Here is a 22,763-nt window from a genome sequence, read left to right on the forward strand (position 1 = left end):
AGCACACTGCTTAAGAAGCGTGGTCAATGTATTGGGTTGCCCAGGGACAGCGCTGCAGAACTGAGCAGCGGCTGTTGGTTTTTCATATGTTCTCCTCCCCACTGAGCGCCGGTACAGGACGAGGGGTGGCAATGAACAGCACGAAACAGAGGTTTAGGGGGTTATGGGAACGGGACAGTCCGAATGTGAGCTACACACCACCATTGGGACAGGACAAAAAAATGAGTGGCGTTTATTTTGCTGTTCCCCATGAAGAGCGGCCAGGTTCACGTCCCAAAACAAACGTCTCCTCTGTGGTTTTCACACAGACATGTCAGGAGATGGGAAAGGAGATGGACGGGGCGGGAGGCTGAGTGAAGCAAGATGGAAATGGAGCTTTTTGATTTTTTTTTAGCTTCACACCAAACAAAACACTGTCAGTCAAACAAAAATGAGATTTCTCTTTCTTTTCTTTTTATTTTTTCCTTAAGCTTGAAAAGGAAAATGCCATACAACTTCTCATCCAACCGACCCAAACCACGTTATTTAGCGGTGATGTGCCTCCCTGCACACAAAACCCATTATTTGCAACCTCTGGACAGCCGGGCGGCCACGGCGTTGGCTGCTTCAGGGAGAAGCCATCGGGGCCATTTGTATGCACTGCGGCGCAGGAGCTTACAGAAGGAGGGAATCAATGTTTTATTGATATCTACAAAAACTATATGGCAGCTGCACTAATTACATGCTTTTCTCCCAGATCCCCTTTACTGCATGCGAACAAGAGGCCAGCCTGCAGGTAGAACCTGCGAGCACGGCACGCGTGCCTCCAGCCCTCTACCATCGACAGGCGTCTCCCATGGCAAAACAAGGCAGCCTTAATTACCCCCTTTCTTTGTCTGCTGTGGAAAAAAAAGCAATGTAAGGAGGGCTTAGCTGAGGAGGTGGTTGCCATATCCCACACAGGCAGCTGAGCATTTTGGAGCCTGAAGACCATGTCCTCACTGCCTGCGTCCCACCCTAAAGGCTCTGTGGGTGCCTTGCACCCTCTCCCGTGCCTGCTGAAGCCGGGGTCGGGTGGGAGGATCAGGCCCTCCATGCAATTGCTCCTGAAAGAAAGGCAAGGACAAACTGAGAGAAATCGAGCCGCAGGTGCTAGAGCAGGGAAGGCGTCGTGGCCTCTCACCATGGAGACCAGACAGAAACCGAGCGGAGGCCGCGCGCTTCAGATAATTTGTCTCAAATACTTCGTCAAGCCCGTGGCTGTGCAGACAGAACCAGTCACACGCAGGACATCTCTCTGTCCCCAGCCCCAGGCACACAGTGCCAACCTCCTGCGCCTATCTCCTTGTGTTGCCCCCCTCTCTGCCTCACTTTGCCCACCTGTGAAATGGGCGGAGGGGGCCAGGGCAGGATCGGGCTGGGCTCCCGGGCACGCAGCGCTGCCAAGGTGGCCAAGATCTCCTTACGGGACACGGCGCTGCCATTTGCTATTGCGGGGGGTGGAGAAGGGAGACGGACTCGACAGCTGTGCCGAGGGAAACTTTCCACCCGCGGTAGCTGCCAGGCTAAATATACTTTGGGACGGGACCCCCGCGGCCATGGCAGGGACAAGGGGGACCTGCCAGCCTCGGGGCCACCCCGCCTGGCAGCTGCCAGGGACCTTGCATCAGCATCCAGTGCAAGGTCCCTCCCCACTGGCCTTGTCACCCTGCTGTCCTCTCACCCCAGGGCAGAAATGCTGGGGGGGGAAAGGGGTTGGAGAGAGCCCCCGAGGTGCTCGTTTTGCTGGGGACGGGGACGGTGAGGGAAACACAGCAAGGGGCAAGCACGTGCTGGCAGCCCCCCGCGACCCCTTTCAGGGGGGTGGGTGGGTGGCTGCTGCAGAACCTCTGCTGCCAGCTTCAGCCCCCCCAAAACCAACGCTGGGCTCCCCGAGGGCCGCAGCCGGGCCGCCAGTGCCCCCCAGCGGCAGCGGGACCGGGCCGTGGCGACACCCGCGGTGCCCGGCCCCACGCGTGACACCGGGACACAGAGCAGGGAGCTGGGAGGGGGGCAAATTTGGCAAAGGTCCTAAAAAGCTTGAGAAGTGTTAGGGGAGCACCTGGTGTCAATGAAGTGGCTGCTTTCCCTCTGTGATACTAACAGGCATTTCCGAAGCAGCAGGTAGAGGGATTGTGCCAGCTTATATAAACATATTTATCTATCGATCTATATATATTTATACATGTATACATATGTATACATTTCAATAAATGTATATATAACACATATCTATCTGGAACAGAAGTTCTGTGAGGAGCGGCTGAGGGAACTGGGGGTGTTTGGTCCGGGGAAGAGGAGGCTCAGGGAGACCTTATTGCTCTCTGCAGCTCCCTGAAAGGAAGGTGTGGGGAGCTGGGGGTCGGTCTTTTCCCACAGGTAACTAGCGATAGGACTAGAGGGAACGGCCTCAAGTTGTGCCAGGGGAGGTTCAGGTTGGAAATGAGAGAAATTTCTTCTCAGAAAGAGCGGTCAGGCATTGGGACGGGTTGCCCAGGGAGGTGGTGGAGTCACCATCCCGGAGGGTGTTTAAGGAAAGGTTGGACGCGGTGTTTAGGGACATGGTTTAGTGGGTGACACTGGTGGTAGGGGGGTGGTTGGAGCAGATCATCTTGGAGGTCTTTTCCAACTTTAATAATTCTATGATTTTATCTAACCAACAGCCAATTTGAGGCTTTCCTCTCGATGGGGGCTTCCACTCTGCCCCCAAGAGGGTTTTGAGGAGAACCGTGCCACGGCTGCCCAGCTTGGATGTGGCTCTGGCCACGGCTCCTTCGCACTGAGAAACCCAGGGCACGGCCCAAACCACGGGGGGCTCAGGCCCACCGCCCCGCTGGGCAGGCAGACCCCCCGTGCAGACTGCAGCGGCAGCGGCAGGCTTCGAAGGCCGCCTGCCCGCGTCCTCCCCAGCCTCGCCACGGCCTTCGTCACCTGCCGGTCTCACAGCGCCGGGCCCTGTGACCTCACAGGGCCCGGCATAACATCAGGCTGCGGCTGGGCGCAGCTGGGCACAGCTGCTAGTGCTGGTGGTCACTGCCGGAGCTCTGCTCAGCGTGACAGCCGTCTCCAGCGTTGTTGTGTTCCTGAGGAGAGAGCAGGATGAAGCTCAGCCTGGCTCTCCTCCTGGCCGTGGCTCTGGCCATGGCTTTGTTCCGCTCGTGCGGCCAGGGCCTCCGCAGCCAGCGCCGCTGGGAGAGGGTCAGGGTCAGCAGGAGCCTTGGCCCCAAGCGCCAGGTCTCCAACTGGCCCTGCAGCCTCGGCCTTTCCAGCTGCCCCAGCAGGCTCCGCCTCAGGCTGAACACCATGGTCCCTATGGTCCCTTCAGAGAGCCCAAAGCAACAGCCCGTTGGCACCGAGCGCCAGCCCTCCGAGCTGCCCGACCCCCTGGGCCAATTCTGGGAATACCTTGCCCAGGGCGGGAGAGTCTGGCTGCTCTGCGATAACGGGGACGCCATCTGCCTCCTCGGCGTGGGGCTGCTTGCCCTCGGCCTCTGGAGAACAGTACAGAGACACCGCAGACAGGTGAGTGGCGGAGACGCGGCGTGCAGGAAAGGGCCAGCCTGCGGGGAGCGGGGACCCACGGGACCTTGGCCACAAAGGCTTTCCAGAACAAAAAAGAACAAAACCCAGCAGGCACAAGGAAGCCTCAGCAGGCCCCGAGAGGCCCTCTGCCTCTTCGCCGGGGACTCGCCCAGCCGCAGGGAGCCCCCGGCACAGCCCAGGGCCTGCCGGCGCTGTTGTGAGCCCCCATGGCTGCCCGGAGCAGTCCTGCGAGGCTGGGCGCTCCCGAGGAAGCCGAGCCCAGCAGGACAGTTCTCCACCCCACGAGCCCTCATCCATGCCCTTCACTGTGCCTCTTCTCTTGTCGCTTCCAGGCAACAGGCCGGTGGGCCTCAGCTTCTGCGGGGACAGACCGCCGGGGAAAGGACGCTCTGTATGATTACGCCTTGCTCTGCCGCATGGAGGCCAACACTGCCTTCATGGTGTGTTACCTGAGGCACCTCTACCAGCTCCGCGTGCAAGAGCTCGGGCTCCCACAGCCGAGGAAGAAGGCACTAAACAAGGATAGGAAAAGAAGAGCCCCCTGGCGTACCCCCGGCAAATTCATCTAGAGCGTGCACCCCGTGTACCGGCGACAGGAAAGGCAGCGCAGAGAGTGAGTGCTGCTGTCCATGGGTTTGGGGAGGCTGATGCTCCAGGAGAAGGGGGGGGAGGAGCTAGGAGAGGACAGGCACCCATGGCTGAGGGTTGCCCCGTAGGAGCCCATGACCCAGGAGAAGGGGCCCACGTCCCGGCCGCTGCCCACGTCCCTGTAAGATGGCAGTGGCCAGGGAATGCCCATGACCTGTTGGGGTAGCCCTTGGACTTAGGACCTCCAAGGCCCATGCGAGGGTAGGCATCGCACCGGGAAAAGACGCAGGTGGAAGGAAGTGCCTGGCTAATAATTCTGGCACAGCATTTTCACCCCTCTGACAGTCAGTTCTCTTCAGATTGACAGCAAGCCGGTGAGGCAGGACACACCTCAGCCCTCCGAAGGCTCCTGCGCTGAAGGCACCCCCCCTGACAACTGGATGCCAACACTGCCCTGATCACCTCCTCCCTGCATGGGCGCCACCGACAATGCCAGCTGTCCCCTGGTGGGCTGCCCGTGCCCAGCCAGCACAACAGCCAGGGGGGAATCAACATTCGTCTCACGAGGACCTCCAAGGAGGGTCCCCTTTTGCACCCTGTCAGAGGCGCCGCTGGGGCTGCTGGCATCCCAGAGGACGTGGCTCTGCTTCGTTGCTCCACAGAGGACAGCAGGAGCATGCGTGTGCAGCAGAGCTGGCTGGGGGACTCTTGGAAATTCCTGCTGGTAGCAGACCGCTTCTCCCAGCTGAATAAAGATCATCCGATCATCCATACGGGAACTTGTGTCCTTTTGGTACCAAGGGGCTTGGGGCACAGCCACACGGGAGGCAGTGGGGCAAGTGAGGGCTGCTGAGTGCAGGTTTTAGAGAACACACCTGCAGAGGAATGAGGGAGCTGGGCTGGGAGAGAAGAGCTGTGAGGTGCCCCCCAGGCGCCCACACCCCAGGAGGAGAGACCACATCCCGGCAGGGTGCCCGTGTCCCACTGAGGTTTCCTGGAGGTGCCCATGGCCCTGGGAGGTGGCAGTGGCTGGTGAGTGCCCAGGACCCTGTGAGTCATGTCCCTGGGGGACTAATTCCAGACTAACTCCACTCCTATTTCACAACACTTTACATTTGAAGGCTCCGCATAGGGACCTGGAAAGGCTGGATCATGGCAGAGGCCAATGGGATGAGGTTCAACATGGCTAAGTGCCGGGTCCTGCGCTTCGGCCACAACAACCCCGTGCAGCGCTACAGGCTTGGGACAGAGTGACTCGGAAGGTGTGCAGAGGACACGGATCTGGGGGTGTTGGTCGATGCTCGCCTGAAAATGAGCCGGCAGTGTGCCCAGGTGGCCAGGAAGGCCATCGGCATCCTGGCTTGTGCCGGGAATAGTGTAGCCAGCAGGACCAGGGAGGTGGTCGTTCCCTTGTACTCAGCTCTGGTGAGGCAGCACCTCAAGTGCTGTGTTCAGCTTTGGGCCCCTCACTACAAGAAGCACGTCAAGGCCCTGGAGCATGTCCAGGGAAGGCCTGCGAAGCTGGTGAAGGGCCTGGAACACAAGTCCTGTGAGGGGTGGCTGAGGGAACTGGGGGTGTTTGGTCTGGGGAAGAGGAGGCTCAGGGAGACCTCATTGCTCTCTGCAGCTCCCTGAAAGGAAGGTGTGGGGAGCTGGGGGTCGGCCTCTTCTCACAGATAACTAGCGATAGGACTAGAGGGAACGGCCTCAAGTTGTGCCAGGGGAGGTTCAGGTTGGAAATGAGAGAAATTTCTTCTCAGAAAGAGCGGTCAGGCATTGGGACGGGTTGCCCAGGGAGGTGGTGGAGTCACCATCCCGGAGGGTGTTTAAGGAAAGGTTGGACGCGGTGTTTAGGGACATGGTTTAGTGGGTGACACTGGTGGTAGGGGGGTGGTTGGAGCAGATCATCTTGGAGGTCTTTTCCAACTTTAATAATTCTATGATTTTATCTAACCAACAGCCAATTTGAGGCTTTCCTCTCGATGGGGGCTTCCACTCTGCCCCCAAGAGGGTTTTGAGGAGAACCGTGCCACGGCTGCCCAGCTTGGATGTGGCTCTGGCCACGGCTCCTTCGCACTGAGAAACCCAGGGCACGGCCCAAACCACGGGGGGCTCAGGCCCACCGCCCCGCTGGGCAGGCAGACCCCCCGTGCAGACTGCAGCGGCAGCGGCAGGCTTCGAAGGCCGCCTGCCCGCGTCCTCCCCAGCCTCGCCACGGCCTTCGTCACCTGCCGGTCTCACAGCGCCGGGCCCTGTGACCTCACAGGGCCCGGCATAACATCAGGCTGCGGCTGGGCGCAGCTGGGCACAGCTGCTAGTGCTGGTGGTCACTGCCGGAGCTCTGCTCAGCGTGACAGCCGTCTCCAGCGTTGTTGTGTTCCTGAGGAGAGAGCAGGATGAAGCTCAGCCTGGCTCTCCTCCTGGCCGTGGCTCTGGCCATGGCTTTGTTCCGCTCGTGCGGCCAGGGCCTCCGCAGCCAGCGCCGCTGGGAGAGGGTCAGGGTCAGCAGGAGCCTTGGCCCCAAGCGCCAGGTCTCCAACTGGCCCTGCAGCCTCGGCCTTTCCAGCTGCCCCAGCAGGCTCTGCCTCAGGCTGAACACCATGGTCCCTATGGTCCCTTCAGAGAGCCCAAAGCAACAGCCCGTTGGCACCGAGCGCCAGCCCTCCGAGCTGCCCGACCCCCTGGGCCAATTCTGGGAATACCTTGCCCAGGGCGGGAGAGTCTGGCTGCTCTGCGATAACGGGGACGCCATCTGCCTCCTCGGCGTGGGGCTGCTTGCCCTCGGCCTCTGGAGAACAGTACAGAGACACCGCAGACAGGTGAGTGGCGGAGACGCGGCGTGCAGGAAAGGGCCAGCCTGCGGGGAGCGGGGACCCACGGGACCTTGGCCACAAAGGCTTTCCAGAACAAAAAAGAACAAAACCCAGCAGGCACAAGGAAGCCTCAGCAGGCCCCGAGAGGCCCTCTGCCTCTTCCCCGGGGACTCGCCCAGCCGCAGGGAGCCCCCGGCACAGCCCAGGGCCTGCCGGCGCTGTTGTGAGCCCCCATGGCTGCCCGGAGCAGTCCTGCGAGGCTGGGCGCTCCCGAGGAAGCCGAGCCCAGCAGGACAGTTCTCCACCCCACGAGCCCTCATCCATGCCCTTCACTGTGCCTCTTCTCTTGTCGCTTCCAGGCAACAGGCCGGTGGGCCTCAGCTTCTGCGGGGACAGACCGCCGGGGAAAGGACGCTCTGTGTGATTACGCCTTGCTCTGCCGCATGGAGGCCAACACTGCCTTCATGGTGTGTTACCTGAGGCACCTCTACCAGCTCCGCGTGCAAGAGCTCGGGCTCCCACAGCCGAGGAAGAAGGCACTAAACAAGGATAGGAAAAGAAGAGCCCCCTGGCGTACCCCCGGCAAATTCATCTAGAGCGTGCACCCCGTGTACCGGCGACAGGAAAGGCAGCGCAGAGAGTGAGTGCTGCTGTCCATGGGTTTGGGGAGGCTGATGCTCCAGGAGAAGGGGGGGGAGGAGCTAGGAGAGGACAGGCACCCATGGCTGAGGGTTGCCCCGTAGGAGCCCATGACCCAGGAGAAGGGGCCCACGTCCCGGCCGCTGCCCACGTCCCTGTAAGATGGCAGTGGCCAGGGAATGCCCATGACCTGTTGGGGTAGCCCTTGGACTTAGGACCTCCAAGGCCCATGCGAGGGTAGGCATCGCACCGGGAAAAGACGCAGGTGGAAGGAAGTGCCTGGCTAATAATTCTGGCACAGCATTTTCACCCCTCTGACAGTCAGTTCTCTTCAGATTGACAGCAAGCCGGTGAGGCAGGACACACCTCAGCCCTCCGAAGGCTCCTGCGCTGAAGGCACCCCCCCTGACAACTGGATGCCAACACTGCCCTGATCACCTCCTCCCTGCATGGGCGCCACCGACAATGCCAGCTGTCCCCTGGTGGGCTGCCCGTGCCCAGCCAGCACAACAGCCAGGGGGGAATCAACATTCGTCTCACGAGGACCTCCAAGGAGGGTCCCCTTTTGCACCCTGTCAGAGGCGCCGCTGGGGCTGCTGGCATCCCAGAGGACGTGGCTCTGCTTCGTTGCTCCACAGAGGACAGCAGGAGCATGCGTGTGCAGCAGAGCTGGCTGGGGGACTCTTGGAAATTCCTGCTGGTAGCAGACCGCTTCTCCCAGCTGAATAAAGATCATCCGATCATCCATACGGGAACTTGTGTCCTTTTGGTACCAAGGGGCTTGGGGCACAGCCACACGGGAGGCAGTGGGGCAAGTGAGGGCTGCTGAGTGCAGGTTTTAGAGAACACACCTGCAGAGGAATGAGGGAGCTGGGCTGGGAGAGAAGAGCTGTGAGGTGCCCCCCAGGCGCCCACACCCCAGGAGGAGAGACCACATCCCGGCAGGGTGCCCGTGTCCCACTGAGGTTTCCTGGAGGTGCCCATGGCCCTGGGAGGTGGCAGTGGCTGGTGAGTGCCCAGGACCCTGTGAGTCATGTCCCTGGGGGACTAATTCCAGACTAACTCCACTCCTATTTCACAACACTTTACATTTGAAGGCTCCGCATAGGGACCTGGAAAGGCTGGATCATGGCAGAGGCCAATGGGATGAGGTTCAACATGGCTAAGTGCCGGGTCCTGCGCTTCGGCCACAACAACCCCGTGCAGCGCTACAGGCTTGGGACAGAGTGACTCGGAAGGTGTGCAGAGGACACGGATCTGGGGGTGTTGGTCGATGCTCGCCTGAAAATGAGCCGGCAGTGTGCCCAGGTGGCCAGGAAGGCCATCGGCATCCTGGCTTGTGCCGGGAATAGTGTAGCCAGCAGGACCAGGGAGGTGGTCGTTCCCTTGTACTCAGCTCTGGTGAGGCAGCACCTCAAGTGCTGTGTTCAGCTTTGGGCCCCTCACTACAAGAAGCACGTCAAGGCCCTGGAGCATGTCCAGGGAAGGCCTGCGAAGCTGGTGAAGGGCCTGGAACACAAGTCCTGTGAGGGGTGGCTGAGGGAACTGGGGGTGTTTGGTCTGGGGAAGAGGAGGCTCAGGGAGACCTCATTGCTCTCTGCAGCTCCCTGAAAGGAAGGTGTGGGGAGCTGGGGGTCGGCCTCTTCTCACAGATAACTAGCGATAGGACTAGAGGGAACGGCCTCAAGTTGTGCCAGGGGAGGTTCAGGTTGGAAATGAGAGAAATTTCTTCTCAGAAAGAGCGGTCAGGCATTGGGACGGGTTGCCCAGGGAGGTGGTGGAGTCACCATCCCGGAGGGTGTTTAAGGAAAGGTTGGACGCGGTGTTTAGGGACATGGTTTAGTGGGTGACACTGGTGGTAGGGGGGTGGTTGGAGCAGATCATCTTGGAGGTCTTTTCCAACTTTAATAATTCTATGATTTTATCTAACCAACAGCCAATTTGAGGCTTTCCTCTCGATGGGGGCTTCCACTCTGCCCCCAAGAGGGTTTTGAGGAGAACCGTGCCACGGCTGCCCAGCTTGGATGTGGCTCTGGCCACGGCTCCTTCGCACTGAGAAACCCAGGGCACGGCCCAAACCACGGGGGGCTCAGGCCCACCGCCCCGCTGGGCAGGCAGACCCCCCGTGCAGACTGCAGCGGCAGCGGCAGGCTTCGAAGGCCGCCTGCCCGCGTCCTCCCCAGCCTCGCCACGGCCTTCGTCACCTGCCGGTCTCACAGCGCCGGGCCCTGTGACCTCACAGGGCCCGGCATAACATCAGGCTGCGGCTGGGCGCAGCTGGGCACAGCTGCTAGTGCTGGTGGTCACTGCCGGAGCTCTGCTCAGCGTGACAGCCGTCTCCAGCGTTGTTGTGTTCCTGAGGAGAGAGCAGGATGAAGCTCAGCCTGGCTCTCCTCCTGGCCGTGGCTCTGGCCATGGCTTTGTTCCGCTCGTGCGGCCAGGGCCTCCGCAGCCAGCGCCGCTGGGAGAGGGTCAGGGTCAGCAGGAGCCTTGGCCCCAAGCGCCAGGTCTCCAACTGGCCCTGCAGCCTCGGCCTTTCCAGCTGCCCCAGCAGGCTCCGCCTCAGGCTGAACACCATGGTCCCTATGGTCCCTTCAGAGAGCCCAAAGCAACAGCCCGTTGGCACCGAGCGCCAGCCCTCCGAGCTGCCCGACCCCCTGGGCCAATTCTGGGAATACCTTGCCCAGGGCGGGAGAGTCTGGCTGCTCTGCGATAACGGGGACGCCATCTGCCTCCTCGGCGTGGGGCTGCTTGCCCTCGGCCTCTGGAGAACAGTACAGAGACACCGCAGACAGGTGAGTGGCGGAGACGCGGCGTGCAGGAAAGGGCCAGCCTGCGGGGAGCGGGGACCCACGGGACCTTGGCCACAAAGGCTTTCCAGAACAAAAAAGAACAAAACCCAGCAGGCACAAGGAAGCCTCAGCAGGCCCCGAGAGGCCCTCTGCCTCTTCCCCGGGGACTCGCCCAGCCGCAGGGAGCCCCCGGCACAGCCCAGGGCCTGCCGGCGCTGTTGTGAGCCCCCATGGCTGCCCGGAGCAGTCCTGCGAGGCTGGGCGCTCCCGAGGAAGCCGAGCCCAGCAGGACAGTTCTCCACCCCACGAGCCCTCATCCATGCCCTTCACTGTGCCTCTTCTCTTGTCGCTTCCAGGCAACAGGCCGGTGGGCCTCAGCTTCTGCGGGGACAGACCGCCGGGGAAAGGACGCTCTGTGTGATTACGCCTTGCTCTGCCGCATGGAGGCCAACACTGCCTTCATGGTGTGTTACCTGAGGCACCTCTACCAGCTCCGCGTGCAAGAGCTCGGGCTCCCACAGCCGAGGAAGAAGGCACTAAACAAGGATAGGAAAAGAAGAGCCCCCTGGCGTACCCCCGGCAAATTCATCTAGAGCGTGCACCCCGTGTACCGGCGACAGGAAAGGCAGCGCAGAGAGTGAGTGCTGCTGTCCATGGGTTTGGGGAGGCTGATGCTCCAGGAGAAGGGGGGAGAGGAGCTAGGAGAGGACAGGCACCCATGGCTGAGGGTTGCCCCGTAGGAGCCCATGACCCAGGAGAAGGGGCCCACGTCCCGGCCGCTGCCCACGTCCCTGTAAGATGGCAGTGGCCAGGGAATGCCCATGACCTGTTGGGGTAGCCCTTGGACTTAGGACCTCCAAGGCCCATGCGAGGGTAGGCATCGCACCGGGAAAAGACGCAGGTGGAAGGAAGTGCCTGGCTAATAATTCTGGCACAGCATTTTCACCCCTCTGACAGTCAGTTCTCTTCAGATTGACAGCAAGCCGGTGAGGCAGGACACACCTCAGCCCTCCGAAGGCTCCTGCGCTGAAGGCACCCCCCCTGACAACTGGATGCCAACACTGCCCTGATCACCTCCTCCCTGCATGGGCGCCACCGACAATGCCAGCTGTCCCCTGGTGGGCTGCCCGTGCCCAGCCAGCACAACAGCCAGCGGGGAATCAACATTCGTCTCACGAGGACCTCCAAGGAGGGTCCCCTTTTGCACCCTCCCAGAGGCGCGGCTGGGGCTGCTGGCATCCCAGAGGACGTGGCTCTGCTTCGTTGCTCCACAGAGGACAGCAGGAGCATGCGTGTGCAGCAGAGCTGGCTGGGGGACTCTTGGAAATTCCTGCTGGTAGCAGACCGCTTCTCCCAGCTGAATAAAGATCATCCGATCATCCATACGGGAACTTGTGTCCTTTTGGTACCAAGGGGCTTGGGGCACAGCCACACGGGAGGCAGTGGGGCAAGTGAGGGCTGCTGAGTGCAGGTTTTAGAGAACACACCTGCAGAGGAATGAGGGAGCTGGGCTGGGAGAGAAGAGCTGTGAGGTGCCCCCCAGGCGCCCACACCCCAGGAGGAGAGACCACATCCCGGCAGGGTGCCCGTGTCCCACTGAGGTTTCCTGGAGGTGCCCATGGCCCTGGGAGGTGGCAGTGGCTGGTGAGTGCCCAGGACCCTGTGAGTCATGTCCCTGGGGGACTAATTCCAGACTAACTCCACTCCTATTTCACAACACTTTACATTTGAAGGCTCCGCATAGGGACCTGGAAAGGCTGGATCATGGCAGAGGCCAATGGGATGAGGTTCAACATGGCTAAGTGCCGGGTCCTGCGCTTCGGCCACAACAACCCCGTGCAGCGCTACAGGCTTGGGACAGAGTGACTCGGAAGGTGTGCAGAGGACACGGATCTGGGGGTGTTGGTCGATGCTCGCCTGAAAATGAGCCGGCAGTGTGCCCAGGTGGCCAGGAAGGCCATCGGCATCCTGGCTTGTGCCGGGAATAGTGTAGCCAGCAGGACCAGGGAGGTGGTCGTTCCCTTGTACTCAGCTCTGGTGAGGCAGCACCTCAAGTGCTGTGTTCAGCTTTGGGCCCCTCACTACAAGAAGCACGTCAAGGCCCTGGAGCATGTCCAGGGAAGGCCTGCGAAGCTGGTGAAGGGCCTGGAACACAAGTCCTGTGAGGGGTGGCTGAGGGAACTGGGGGTGTTTGGTCTGGGGAAGAGGAGGCTCAGGGAGACCTCATTGCTCTCTGCAGCTCCCTGAAAGGAAGGTGTGGGGAGCTGGGGGTCGGCCTCTTCTCACAGATAACTAGCGATAGGACTAGAGGGAACGGCCTCAAGTTGTGCCAGGGGAGGTTCAGGTTGGAAATGAGAGAAATTTCTTCTCAGAAAGAGCGGTCAGGCATTGGGACGGGTTGCCCAGGGAGGTGGTGGAGTCACCATCCCGGAGGGTGTTTAAGGAAAGGTTGGACGCGGTGTTTAGGGACATGGTTTAGTGGGTGACACTGGTGGTAGGGGGGTGGTTGGAGCAGATCATCTTGGAGGTCTTTTCCAACTTTAATAATTCTATGATTTTATCTAACCAACAGCCAATTTGAGGCTTTCCTCTCGATGGGGGCTTCCACTCTGCCCCCAAGAGGGTTTTGAGGAGAACCGTGCCACGGCTGCCCAGCTTGGATGTGGCTCTGGCCACGGCTCCTTCGCACTGAGAAACCCAGGGCACGGCCCAAACCACGGGGGGCTCAGGCCCACCGCCCCGCTGGGCAGGCAGACCCCCCGTGCAGACTGCAGCGGCAGCGGCAGGCTTCGAAGGCCGCCTGCCCGCGTCCTCCCCAGCCTCGCCACGGCCTTCGTCACCTGCCGGTCTCACAGCGCCGGGCCCTGTGACCTCACAGGGCCCGGCATAACATCAGGCTGCGGCTGGGCGCAGCTGGGCACAGCCGCTAGTGCTGGTGGTCACTGCCGGAGCTCTGCTCAGCGTGACAGCCGTCTCCAGCGTTGTTGTGTTCCTGAGGAGAGAGCAGGATGAAGCTCAGCCTGGCTCTCCTCCTGGCCGTGGCTCTGGCCATGGCTTTGTTCCGCTCGTGCGGCCAGGGCCTCCGCAGCCAGCGCCGCTGGGAGAGGGTCAGGGTCAGCAGGAGCCTTGGCCCCAAGCGCCAGGTCTCCAACTGGCCCTGCAGCCTCGGCCTTTCCAGCTGCCCCAGCAGGCTCCGCCTCAGGCTGAACACCATGGTCCCTATGGTCCCTTCAGAGAGCCCAAAGCAACAGCCCGTTGGCACCGAGCGCCAGCCCTCCGAGCTGCCCGACCCCCTGGGCCAATTCTGGGAATACCTTGCCCAGGGCGGGAGAGTCTGGCTGCTCTGCGATAACGGGGACGCCATCTGCCTCCTCGGCGTGGGGCTGCTTGCCCTCGGCCTCTGGAGAACAGTACAGAGACACCGCAGACAGGTGAGTGGCGGAGACGCGGCGTGCAGGAAAGGGCCAGCCTGCGGGGAGCGGGGACCCACGGGACCTTGGCCACAAAGGCTTTCCAGAACAAAAAAGAACAAAACCCAGCAGGCACAAGGAAGCCTCAGCAGGCCCCGAGAGGCCCTCTGCCTCTTCGCCGGGGACTCGCCCAGCCGCAGGGAGCCCCCGGCACAGCCCAGGGCCTGCCGGCGCTGTTGTGAGCCCCCATGGCTGCCCGGAGCAGTCCTGCGAGGCTGGGCGCTCCCGAGGAAGCCGAGCCCAGCAGGACAGTTCTCCACCCCACGAGCCCTCATCCATGCCCTTCACTGTGCCTCTTCTCTTGTCGCTTCCAGGCAACAGGCCGGTGGGCCTCAGCTTCTGCGGGGACAGACCGCCGGGGAAAGGACGCTCTGTGTGATTACGCCTTGCTCTGCCGCATGGAGGCCAACACTGCCTTCATGGTGTGTTACCTGAGGCACCTCTACCAGCTCCGCGTGCAAGAGCTCGGGCTCCCACAGCCGAGGAAGAAGGCACTAAACAAGGATAGGAAAAGAAGAGCCCCCTGGCGTACCCCCGGCAAATTCATCTAGAGCGTGCACCCCGTGTACCGGCGACAGGAAAGGCAGCGCAGAGAGTGAGTGCTGCTGTCCATGGGTTTGGGGAGGCTGATGCTCCAGGAGAAGGGGGGGGAGGAGCTAGGAGAGGACAGGCACCCATGGCTGAGGGTTGCCCCGTAGGAGCCCATGACCCAGGAGAAGGGGCCCACGTCCCGGCCGCTGCCCACGTCCCTGTAAGATGGCAGTGGCCAGGGAATGCCCATGACCTGTTGGGGTAGCCCTTGGACTTAGGACCTCCAAGGCCCATGCGAGGGTAGGCATCGCACCGGGAAAAGACGCAGGTGGAAGGAAGTGCCTGGCTAATAATTCTGGCACAGCATTTTCACCCCTCTGACAGTCAGTTCTCTTCAGATTGACAGCAAGCCGGTGAGGCAGGACACACCTCAGCCCTCCGAAGGCTCCTGCGCTGAAGGCACCCCCCCTGACAACTGGATGCCAACACTGCCCTGATCACCTCCTCCCTGCATGGGCGCCACCGACAATGCCAGCTGTCCCCTGGTGGGCTGCCCGTGCCCAGCCAGCACAACAGCCAGGGGGGAATCAACATTCGTCTCACGAGGACCTCCAAGGAGGGTCCCCTTTTGCACCCTCCCAGAGGCGCGGCTGGGGCTGCTGGCATCCCAGAGGACGTGGCTCTGCTTCGTTGCTCCACAGAGGACAGCAGGAGCATGCGTGTGCAGCAGAGCTGGCTGGGGGACTCTTGGAAATTCCTGCTGGTAGCAGACCGCTTCTCCCAGCTGAATAAAGATCATCCGATCATCCATACGGGAACTTGTGTCCTTTTGGTACCAAGGGGCTTGGGGCACAGCCACACGGGAGGCAGTGGGGCAAGTGAGGGCTGCTGAGTGCAGGTTTTAGAGAACACACCTGCAGAGGAATGAGGGAGCTGGGCTGGGAGAGAAGAGCTGTGAGGTGCCCCCCAGGCGCCCACACCCCAGGAGGAGAGACCACATCCCGGCAGGGTGCCCGTGTCCCACTGAGGTTTCCTGGAGGTGCCCATGGCCCTGGGAGGTGGCAGTGGCTGGTGAGTGCCCAGGACCCTGTGAGTCATGTCCCTGGGGGACTAATTCCAGACTAACTCCACTCCTATTTCACAACACTTTACATTTGAAGGCTCCGCATAGGGACCTGGAAAGGCTGGATCATGGCAGAGGCCAATGGGATGAGGTTCAACATGGCTAAGTGCCGGGTCCTGCGCTTCGGCCACAACAACCCCGTGCAGCGCTACAGGCTTGGGACAGAGTGACTCGGAAGGTGTGCAGAGGACACGGATCTGGGGGTGTTGGTCGATGCTCGCCTGAAAATGAGCCGGCAGTGTGCCCAGGTGGCCAGGAAGGCCATCGGCATCCTGGCTTGTGCCGGGAATAGTGTAGCCAGCAGGACCAGGGAGGTGGTCGTTCCCTTGTACTCAGCTCTGGTGAGGCAGCACCTCAAGTGCTGTGTTCAGCTTTGGGCCCCTCACTACAAGAAGCACGTCAAGGCCCTGGAGCATGTCCAGGGAAGGCCTGCGAAGCTGGTGAAGGGCCTGGAACACAAGTCCTGTGAGGGGTGGCTGAGGGAACTGGGGGTGTTTGGTCTGGGGAAGAGGAGGCTCAGGGAGACCTCATTGCTCTCTGCAGCTCCCTGAAAGGAAGGTGTGGGGAGCTGGGGGTCGGCCTCTTCTCACAGATAACTAGCGATAGGACTAGAGGGAACGGCCTCAAGTTGTGCCAGGGGAGGTTCAGGTTGGAAATGAGAGAAATTTCTTCTCAGAAAGAGCGGTCAGGCATTGGGACGGGTTGCCCAGGGAGGTGGTGGAGTCACCATCCCGGAGGGTGTTTAAGGAAAGGTTGGACGCGGTGTTTAGGGACATGGTTTAGTGGGTGACACTGGTGGTAGGGGGGTGGTTGGAGCAGATCATCTTGGAGGTCTTTTCCAACTTTAATAATTCTATGATTTTATCTAACCAACAGCCAATTTGAGGCTTTCCTCTCGATGGGGGCTTCCACTCTGCCCCCAAGAGGGTTTTGAGGAGAACCGTGCCACGGCTGCCCAGCTTGGATGTGGCTCTGGCCACGGCTCCTTCGCACTGAGAAACCCAGGGCACGGCCCAAACCACGGGGGGCTCAGGCCCACCGCCCCGCTGGGCAGGCAGACCCCCCGTGCAGACTGCAGCGGCAGCGGCAGGCTTCGAAGGCCGCCTGCCCGCGTCCTCCCCAGCCTCGCCACGGCCTTCGTCACCTGCCGGTCTCACAGCGCCGGGCCCTGTGACCTCACAGGGCCCGGCATAACATCAGGCTGCGGCTGGGCGCAGCTGGGCACAGCTGCTAGTGCTGGTGGTCACTGCCGGAGCTCTGCTCAGCGTGACAGCCGTCTCCAGCGTTGTTGTGTTCCTGAGGAGAGAGCAGGATGAAGCTCAGCCTGGCTCTCCTCCTGGCCGTGGCTCTGGCCATGGCTTTGTTCCGCTCGTGCGGCCAGGGCCTCCGCAGCCAGCGCCGCTGGGAGAGGGTCAGGGTCAGCAGGAGCCTTGGCCCCAAGCGCCAGGTCTCCAACTGGCCCTGCAGCCTCGGCCTTTCCAGCTGCCCCAGCAGGCTCCGCCTCAGGCTGAACACCATGGTCCCTATGGTCCCTTCAGAGAGCCCAAAGCAACAGCCCGTTGGCACCGAGCGCCAGCCCTCCGAGCTGCCCGACCCCCTGGGCCAATTCTGGGAATACCTTGCCCAGGGCGGGAGAGTCTGGCTGCTCTGCGATAACGGGGACGCCATCTGCCTCCTCAGCGTGGGGCTGCTTGCCCTCGGCCTCTGGAGAACAGTACAGAGACACCGCAGACAGGTGAGTGGCGGAGACGCGGCGTGCAGGAAAGGGCCAGCCTGCGGGGAGCGGGGACCCACGGGACCTTGGCCACAAAGGCTTTCCAGAACAAAAAAGAACAAAACCCAGCAGGCACAAGGAAGCCTCAGCAGGCCCCGAGAGGCCCTCTGCCTCTTCCCCGGGGACTCGCCCAGCCGCAGGGAGCCCCCGGCACAGCCCAGGGCCTGCCGGCGCTGTTGTGAGCCCCCATGGCTGCCCGGAGCAGTCCTGCGAGGCTGGGCGCTCCCGAGGAAGCCGAGCCCAGCAGGACAGTTCTCCACCCCACGAGCCCTCATCCATGCCCTTCACTGTGCCTCTTCTCTTGTCGCTTCCAGGCAACAGGCCGGTGGGCCTCAGCTTCTGCGGGGACAGACCGCCGGGGAAAGGACGCTCTGTGTGATTACGCCTTGCTCTGCCGCATGGAGGCCAACACTGCCTTCATGGTGTGTTACCTGAGGCACCTCTACCAGCTCCGCGTGCAAGAGCTCGGGCTCCCACAGCCGAGGAAGAAGGCACTAAACAAGTATAGGAAAAGAAGAGCCCCCTGGCGTACCCCCGGCAAATTCATCTAGAGCGTGCACCCCGTGTACCGGCGACAGGAAAGGCAGCGCAGAGAGTGAGTGCTGCTGTCCATGGGTTTGGGGAGGCTGATGCTCCAGGAGAAGGGGGGAGAGGAGCTAGGAGAGGACAGGCACCCATGGCTGAGGGTTGCTCCGTAGGAGCCCATGACCCAGGAGAAGGGGCCCACGTCCCGGCCGCTGCCCACGTCCCTGTAAGATGGCAGTGGCCAGGGAATGCCCATGACCTGTTGGGGTAGCCCTTGGACTTAGGACCTCCAAGGCCCATGCGAGGGTAGGCATCGCACCGGGAAAAGACGCAGGTGGAAGGAAGTGCCTGGCTAATAATTCTGGCACAGCATTTTCACCCCTCTGACAGTCAGTTCTCTTCAGATTGACAGCAAGCCGGTGAGGCAGGACACACCTCAGCCCTCCGAAGGCTCCTGCGCTGAAGGCACCCCCCCTGACAACTGGATGCCAACACTGCCCTGATCACCTCCTCCCTGCATGGGCGCCACCGACAATGCCAGCTGTCCCCTGGTGGGCTGCCCGTGCCCAGCCAGCACAACAGCCAGGGGGGAATCAACATTCGTCTCACGAGGACCTCCAAGGAGGGTCCCCTTTTGCACCCTGTCAGAGGCGCCGCTGGGGCTGCTGGCATCCCAGAGGACGTGGCTCTGCTTCGTTGCTCCACAGAGGACAGCAGGAGCATGCGTGTGCAGCAGAGCTGGCTGGGGGACTCTTGGAAATTCCTGCTGGTAGCAGACCGCTTCTCCCAGCTGAATAAAGATCATCCGATCATCCATACGGGAACTTGTGTCCTTTTGGTACCAAGGGGCTTGGGGCACAGCCACACGGGAGGCAGTGGGGCAAGTGAGGGCTGCTGAGTGCAGGTTTTAGAGAACACACCTGCAGAGGAATGAGGGAGCTGGGCTGGGAGAGAAGAGCTGTGAGGTGCCCCCCAGGCGCCCACACCCCAGGAGGAGAGACCACATCCCGGCAGGGTGCCCGTGTCCCACTGAGGTTTCCTGGAGGTGCCCATGGCCCTGGGAGGTGGCAGTGGCTGGTGAGTGCCCAGGACCCTGTGAGTCATGTCCCTGGGGGACTAATTCCAGACTAACTCCACTCCTATTTCACAACACTTTACATTTGAAGGCTCCGCATAGGGACCTGGAAAGGCTGGATCGTGGCAGAGGTCAATGGGATGAGGTTCAACATGGCTAAGTGCCGGGTCCTGCGCTTCGGCCACAACAACCCCGTGCAGCGCTACAGGCTTGGGACAGAGTGACTCGGAAGGTGTGCAGAGGACACGGATCTGGGGGTGTTGGTCGATGCTCGCCTGAAAATGAGCCGGCAGTGTGCCCAGGTGGCCAGGAAGGCCATCGGCATCCTGGCTTGTGCCGGGAATAGTGTAGCCAGCAGGACCAGGGAGGTGGTCGTTCCCTTGTACTCAGCTCTGGTGAGGCAGCACCTCAAGTGCTGTGTTCAGCTTTGGGCCCCTCACTACAAGAAGCACATTGAGGCCCTGGAGCATGTCCAGGGAAGGCCTGCGAAGCTGGTGAAGGGCCTGGAACACAAGTCCTGTGAGGGGTGGCTGAGGGAACTGGGGGTGTTTGGTCTGGGGAAGAGGAGGCTCAGGGAGACCTCATTGCTCTCTGCAGCTCCCTGAAAGGAAGGTGTGGGGAGCTGGGGGTCGGCCTCTTCTCACAGATAACTAGCGATAGGACTAGAGGGAACGGCCTCAAGTTGTGCCAGGGGAGGTTCAGGTTGGAAATGAGAGAAATTTCTTCTCAGAAAGAGCGGTCAGGCATTGGGACGGGTTGCCCAGGGAGGTGGTGGAGTCACCATCCCGGAGGGTGTTTAAGGAAAGGTTGGACGCGGTGTTTAGGGACATGGTTTAGTGGGTGACACTGGTGGTAGGGGGGTGGTTGGAGCAGATCATCTTGGAGGTCTTTTCCAACTTTAATAATTCTATGATTTTATCTAACCAACAGCCAATTTGAGGCTTTCCTCTCGATGGGGGCTTCCACTCTGCCCCCAAGAGGGTTTTGAGGAGAACCGTGCCACGGCTGCCCAGCTTGGATGTGGCTCTGGCCACGGCTCCTTCGCACTGAGAAACCCAGGGCACGGCCCAAACCACGGGGGGCTCAGGCCCACCGCCCCGCTGGGCAGGCAGACCCCCCGTGCAGACTGCAGCGGCAGCGGCAGGCTTCGAAGGCCGCCTGCCCGCGTCCTCCCCAGCCTCGCCACGGCCTTCGTCACCTGCCGGTCTCACAGCGCCGGGCCCTGTGACCTCACAGGGCCCGGCATAACATCAGGCTGCGGCTGGGCGCAGCTGGGCACAGCCGCTAGTGCTGGTGGTCACTGCCGGAGCTCTGCTCAGCGTGACAGCCGTCTCCAGCGTTGTTGTGTTCCTGAGGAGAGAGCAGGATGAAGCTCAGCCTGGCTCTCCTCCTGGCCGTGGCTCTGGCCATGGCTTTGTTCCGCTCGTGCGGCCAGGGCCTCCGCAGCCAGCGCCGCTGGGAGAGGGTCAGGGTCAGCAGGAGCCTTGGCCCCAAGCGCCAGGTCTCCAACTGGCCCTGCAGCCTCGGCCTTTCCAGCTGCCCCAGCAGGCTCCGCCTCAGGCTGAACACCATGGTCCCTATGGTCCCTTCAGAGAGCCCAAAGCAACAGCCCGTTGGCACCGAGCGCCAGCCCTCCGAGCTGCCCGACCCCCTGGGCCAATTCTGGGAATACCTTGCCCAGGGCGGGAGAGTCTGGCTGCTCTGCGATAACGGGGACGCCATCTGCCTCCTCGGCGTGGGGCTGCTTGCCCTCGGCCTCTGGAGAACAGTACAGAGACACCGCAGACAGGTGAGTGGCGGAGACGCGGCGTGCAGGAAAGGGCCAGCCTGCGGGGAGCGGGGACCCACGGGACCTTGGCCACAAAGGCTTTCCAGAACAAAAAAGAACAAAACCCAGCAGGCACAAGGAAGCCTCAGCAGGCCCCGAGAGGCCCTCTGCCTCTTCCCCGGGGACTCGCCCAGCCGCAGGGAGCCCCCGGCACAGCCCAGGGCCTGCCAGCGCTGTTGTGAGCCCCCATGGCTGCCCGGAGCAGTCCTGCGAGGCTGGGCGCTCCCGAGGAAGCCGAGCCCAGCAGGACAGTTCTCCACCCCACGAGCCCTCATCCATGCCCTTCACTGTGCCTCTTCTCTTGTCGCTTCCAGGCAACAGGCCGGTGGGCCTCAGCTTCTGCGGGGACAGACCGCCGGGGAAAGGACGCTCTGTGTGATTACGCCTTGCTCTGCCGCATGGAGGCCAACACTGCCTTCATGGTGTGTTACCTGAGGCACCTCTACCAGCTCCGCGTGCAAGAGCTCGGGCTCCCACAGCCGAGGAAGAAGGCACTAAACAAGGATAGGAAAAGAAGAGCCCCCTGGCGTACCCCCGGCAAATTCATCTAGAGCGTGCACCCCGTGTACCGGCGACAGGAAAGGCAGCGCAGAGAGTGAGTGCTGCTGTCCATGGGTTTGGGGAGGCTGATGCTCCAGGAGAAGGGGGGAGAGGAGCTAGGAGAGGACAGGCACCCATGGCTGAGGGTTGCCCCGTAGGAGCCCATGACCCAGGAGAAGGGGCCCACGTCCCGGCCGCTGCCCACGTCCCTGTAAGATGGCAGTGGTCAGGGAATGCCCATGACCTGTTGGGGTAGTCCTTGGACTTAGGACCTCCAAGGCCCATGCGAGGGTAGGCATCGCACCGGGAAAAGACGCAGGTGGAAGGAAGTGCCTGGCTAATAATTCTGGCACAGCATTTTCACCCCTCTGACAGTCAGTTCTCTTCAGATTGACAGCAAGCCGGTGAGGCAGGACACACCTCAGCCCTCCGAAGGCTCCTGCGCTGAAGGCACCCCCCCTGACAACTGGGTGCCAACACTGCCCTGATCACCTCCTCCCTGCATGGGCGCCACCGACAATGCCAGCTGTCCCCTGGTGGGCTGCCCGTGCCCAGCCAGCAGGAAATGAGAGAAATTTCTTCTCAGAAAGAGCAGTCAGGCATTGGGACGGGTTGCCCAGGGAGGTGGTGGAGTCACCGTCCCGGGGGGGTGTTTAAGGAAAGGTTGGACGTGGTGCCTAGGGACATGGTTTAGTGGGTGACACTGGTGGTAGGGGGGTGGATGGAGGAGATGATTTTGGAGGGCTTTTCCAGCCTTAGTTCACGACAGCCAGCCTGGCCTCCTGCACCAAACTAAGGATGTGGATGCCCAGCTAAGCTTCTGCTCCCGGCGGGCTGCCGGCCCCTTTGCTGGGGAGGCGACAAGGGCAGAGGGGGCGCAGCCCTCCCGGAACGATCGTGCTCGGCTCGTTTTTCTCGCCGGGCCGCGGTGCCGCTCGTGCCAGGCCCGGGGGGGGACCGGCTGCGCGGGCGGACCGGCCGCCATGGCGTCGCCCTCGGTGGCGGCCGGCAGCGGCGGTGAGGGGAGCTCGGGCTCGGGCTCGGGGTGCGCGGAGCCGCCCGGCCGCCACCTGCCCGCCCTCTTCGAGCAGGCGGCCGAGCGGCTGCCCGGCCTGCTGGGCGCCGCCAGCAAGGAGCAGCTGCTCTACCTGTACGCCCGCTACAAGCAGGTGAGGCCCGGCAGGGCCGCCGGAGAGGCCCGGGCCCGCCGCGAAATGGCCGCCCGGAGGGGGCTGGCCGGGGGGGGGGGGCGAGGGGCAGCGGCCGTGGGGAGCTCCCCGCCGGGCCCCCGGCTTCACCAGGTCGGCGCGGGGAAGGCTGCGGGACGTCTCCCGGGACAGGGTCCCCCCGGGCTCGGCCCGCTGACCCTGGCCCTTCGCCTGCTGCCTGCAGCCAGGGGGGCCGCAGCACGAAGCTGCTCGCCTCCGTGACGGAGAGCAGCCTGTGGGTGCCAGTGGACCCCGGCTGGCCTTCGGTGGGGCTGACGGGCAGCCAGGATGGGGCT

The 22,763-nt window shown here is 62.1% G+C and overlaps 2 protein-coding genes across 7 annotated transcripts in view; both read left to right on the forward strand.

The window, feature by feature from the left end:
• Window positions 1-611: 611 nt before the first annotated feature.
• Window positions 612-22,064, forward strand: LOC310903149 (uncharacterized protein). 4 transcript variants are annotated; one of them, XR_014587297.1, is made up of 9 exons: window positions 612-4,174; window positions 4,509-6,968; window positions 7,322-7,602; window positions 7,937-11,030; window positions 11,365-14,458; window positions 14,793-17,886; window positions 18,221-20,680; window positions 21,034-21,314; window positions 21,649-22,064. XR_014587297.1 is itself a non-coding variant. In XM_083845863.1 (8 exons), the coding sequence occupies exons 6-7, from the start codon at window positions 20,258-20,260 to the stop codon at window positions 21,268-21,270; spliced, it is 660 nt and encodes a 219-aa protein (XP_083701989.1). In that variant the 5' UTR covers window positions 1,058-4,174; window positions 4,509-7,602; window positions 7,937-11,030; window positions 11,365-14,458; window positions 14,793-17,886; window positions 18,221-20,257; the 3' UTR covers window positions 21,271-21,314; window positions 21,649-22,064. The 4 variants fall into 4 exon arrangements, 1 of the variants encoding a protein (XP_083701989.1); XR_014587298.1 differs by having other exon boundaries at window positions 1,060-4,174; window positions 4,509-7,602; window positions 11,365-13,824; window positions 14,178-14,458; XR_014587299.1 differs by having other exon boundaries at window positions 1,063-4,174; window positions 4,509-7,602; window positions 7,937-10,396; window positions 10,750-11,030.
• Window positions 22,065-22,197: 133 nt separating this feature from the next.
• Window positions 22,198-22,763, forward strand: part of ACBD6 (acyl-CoA binding domain containing 6) — an 80,497-nt gene continuing 79,931 nt past the window's right edge. For 2 of the 3 annotated variants that reach the window (XM_083845861.1, XM_083845860.1), the window contains exon 1: window positions 22,198-22,428. In XM_083845861.1, the coding sequence (XP_083701987.1) occupies window positions 22,243-22,428 (186 nt within the window). In that variant the 5' untranslated portion in view covers window positions 22,198-22,242. The remainder of the gene's footprint in view (window positions 22,429-22,763) is intronic. The other variant, XM_083845859.1, reaches the window with a different exon arrangement.

The sequence above is a fragment of the Anser anser genome, assembly GCF_964211835.1.
Source record: "Anser anser genome assembly, chromosome: 8".
In the NCBI taxonomy this organism is placed as follows: Eukaryota; Metazoa; Chordata; class Aves; order Anseriformes; family Anatidae; genus Anser; species Anser anser.

Bases quoted from the DNA above. Each gene is read 5' to 3' on its own strand.
- LOC310903149 (XM_083845863.1), top strand. From the start codon at position 20,258: ATGAAGCTCAGCCTGGCTCTCCTCCTGGCCGTGGCTCTGGCCATGGCT. The intron at 20,681-21,033 runs GTGAGTGGCGGA...TGTCGCTTCCAG, and splicing joins TACAGAGACACCGCAGACAG to GCAACAGGCCGGTGGGCCTC.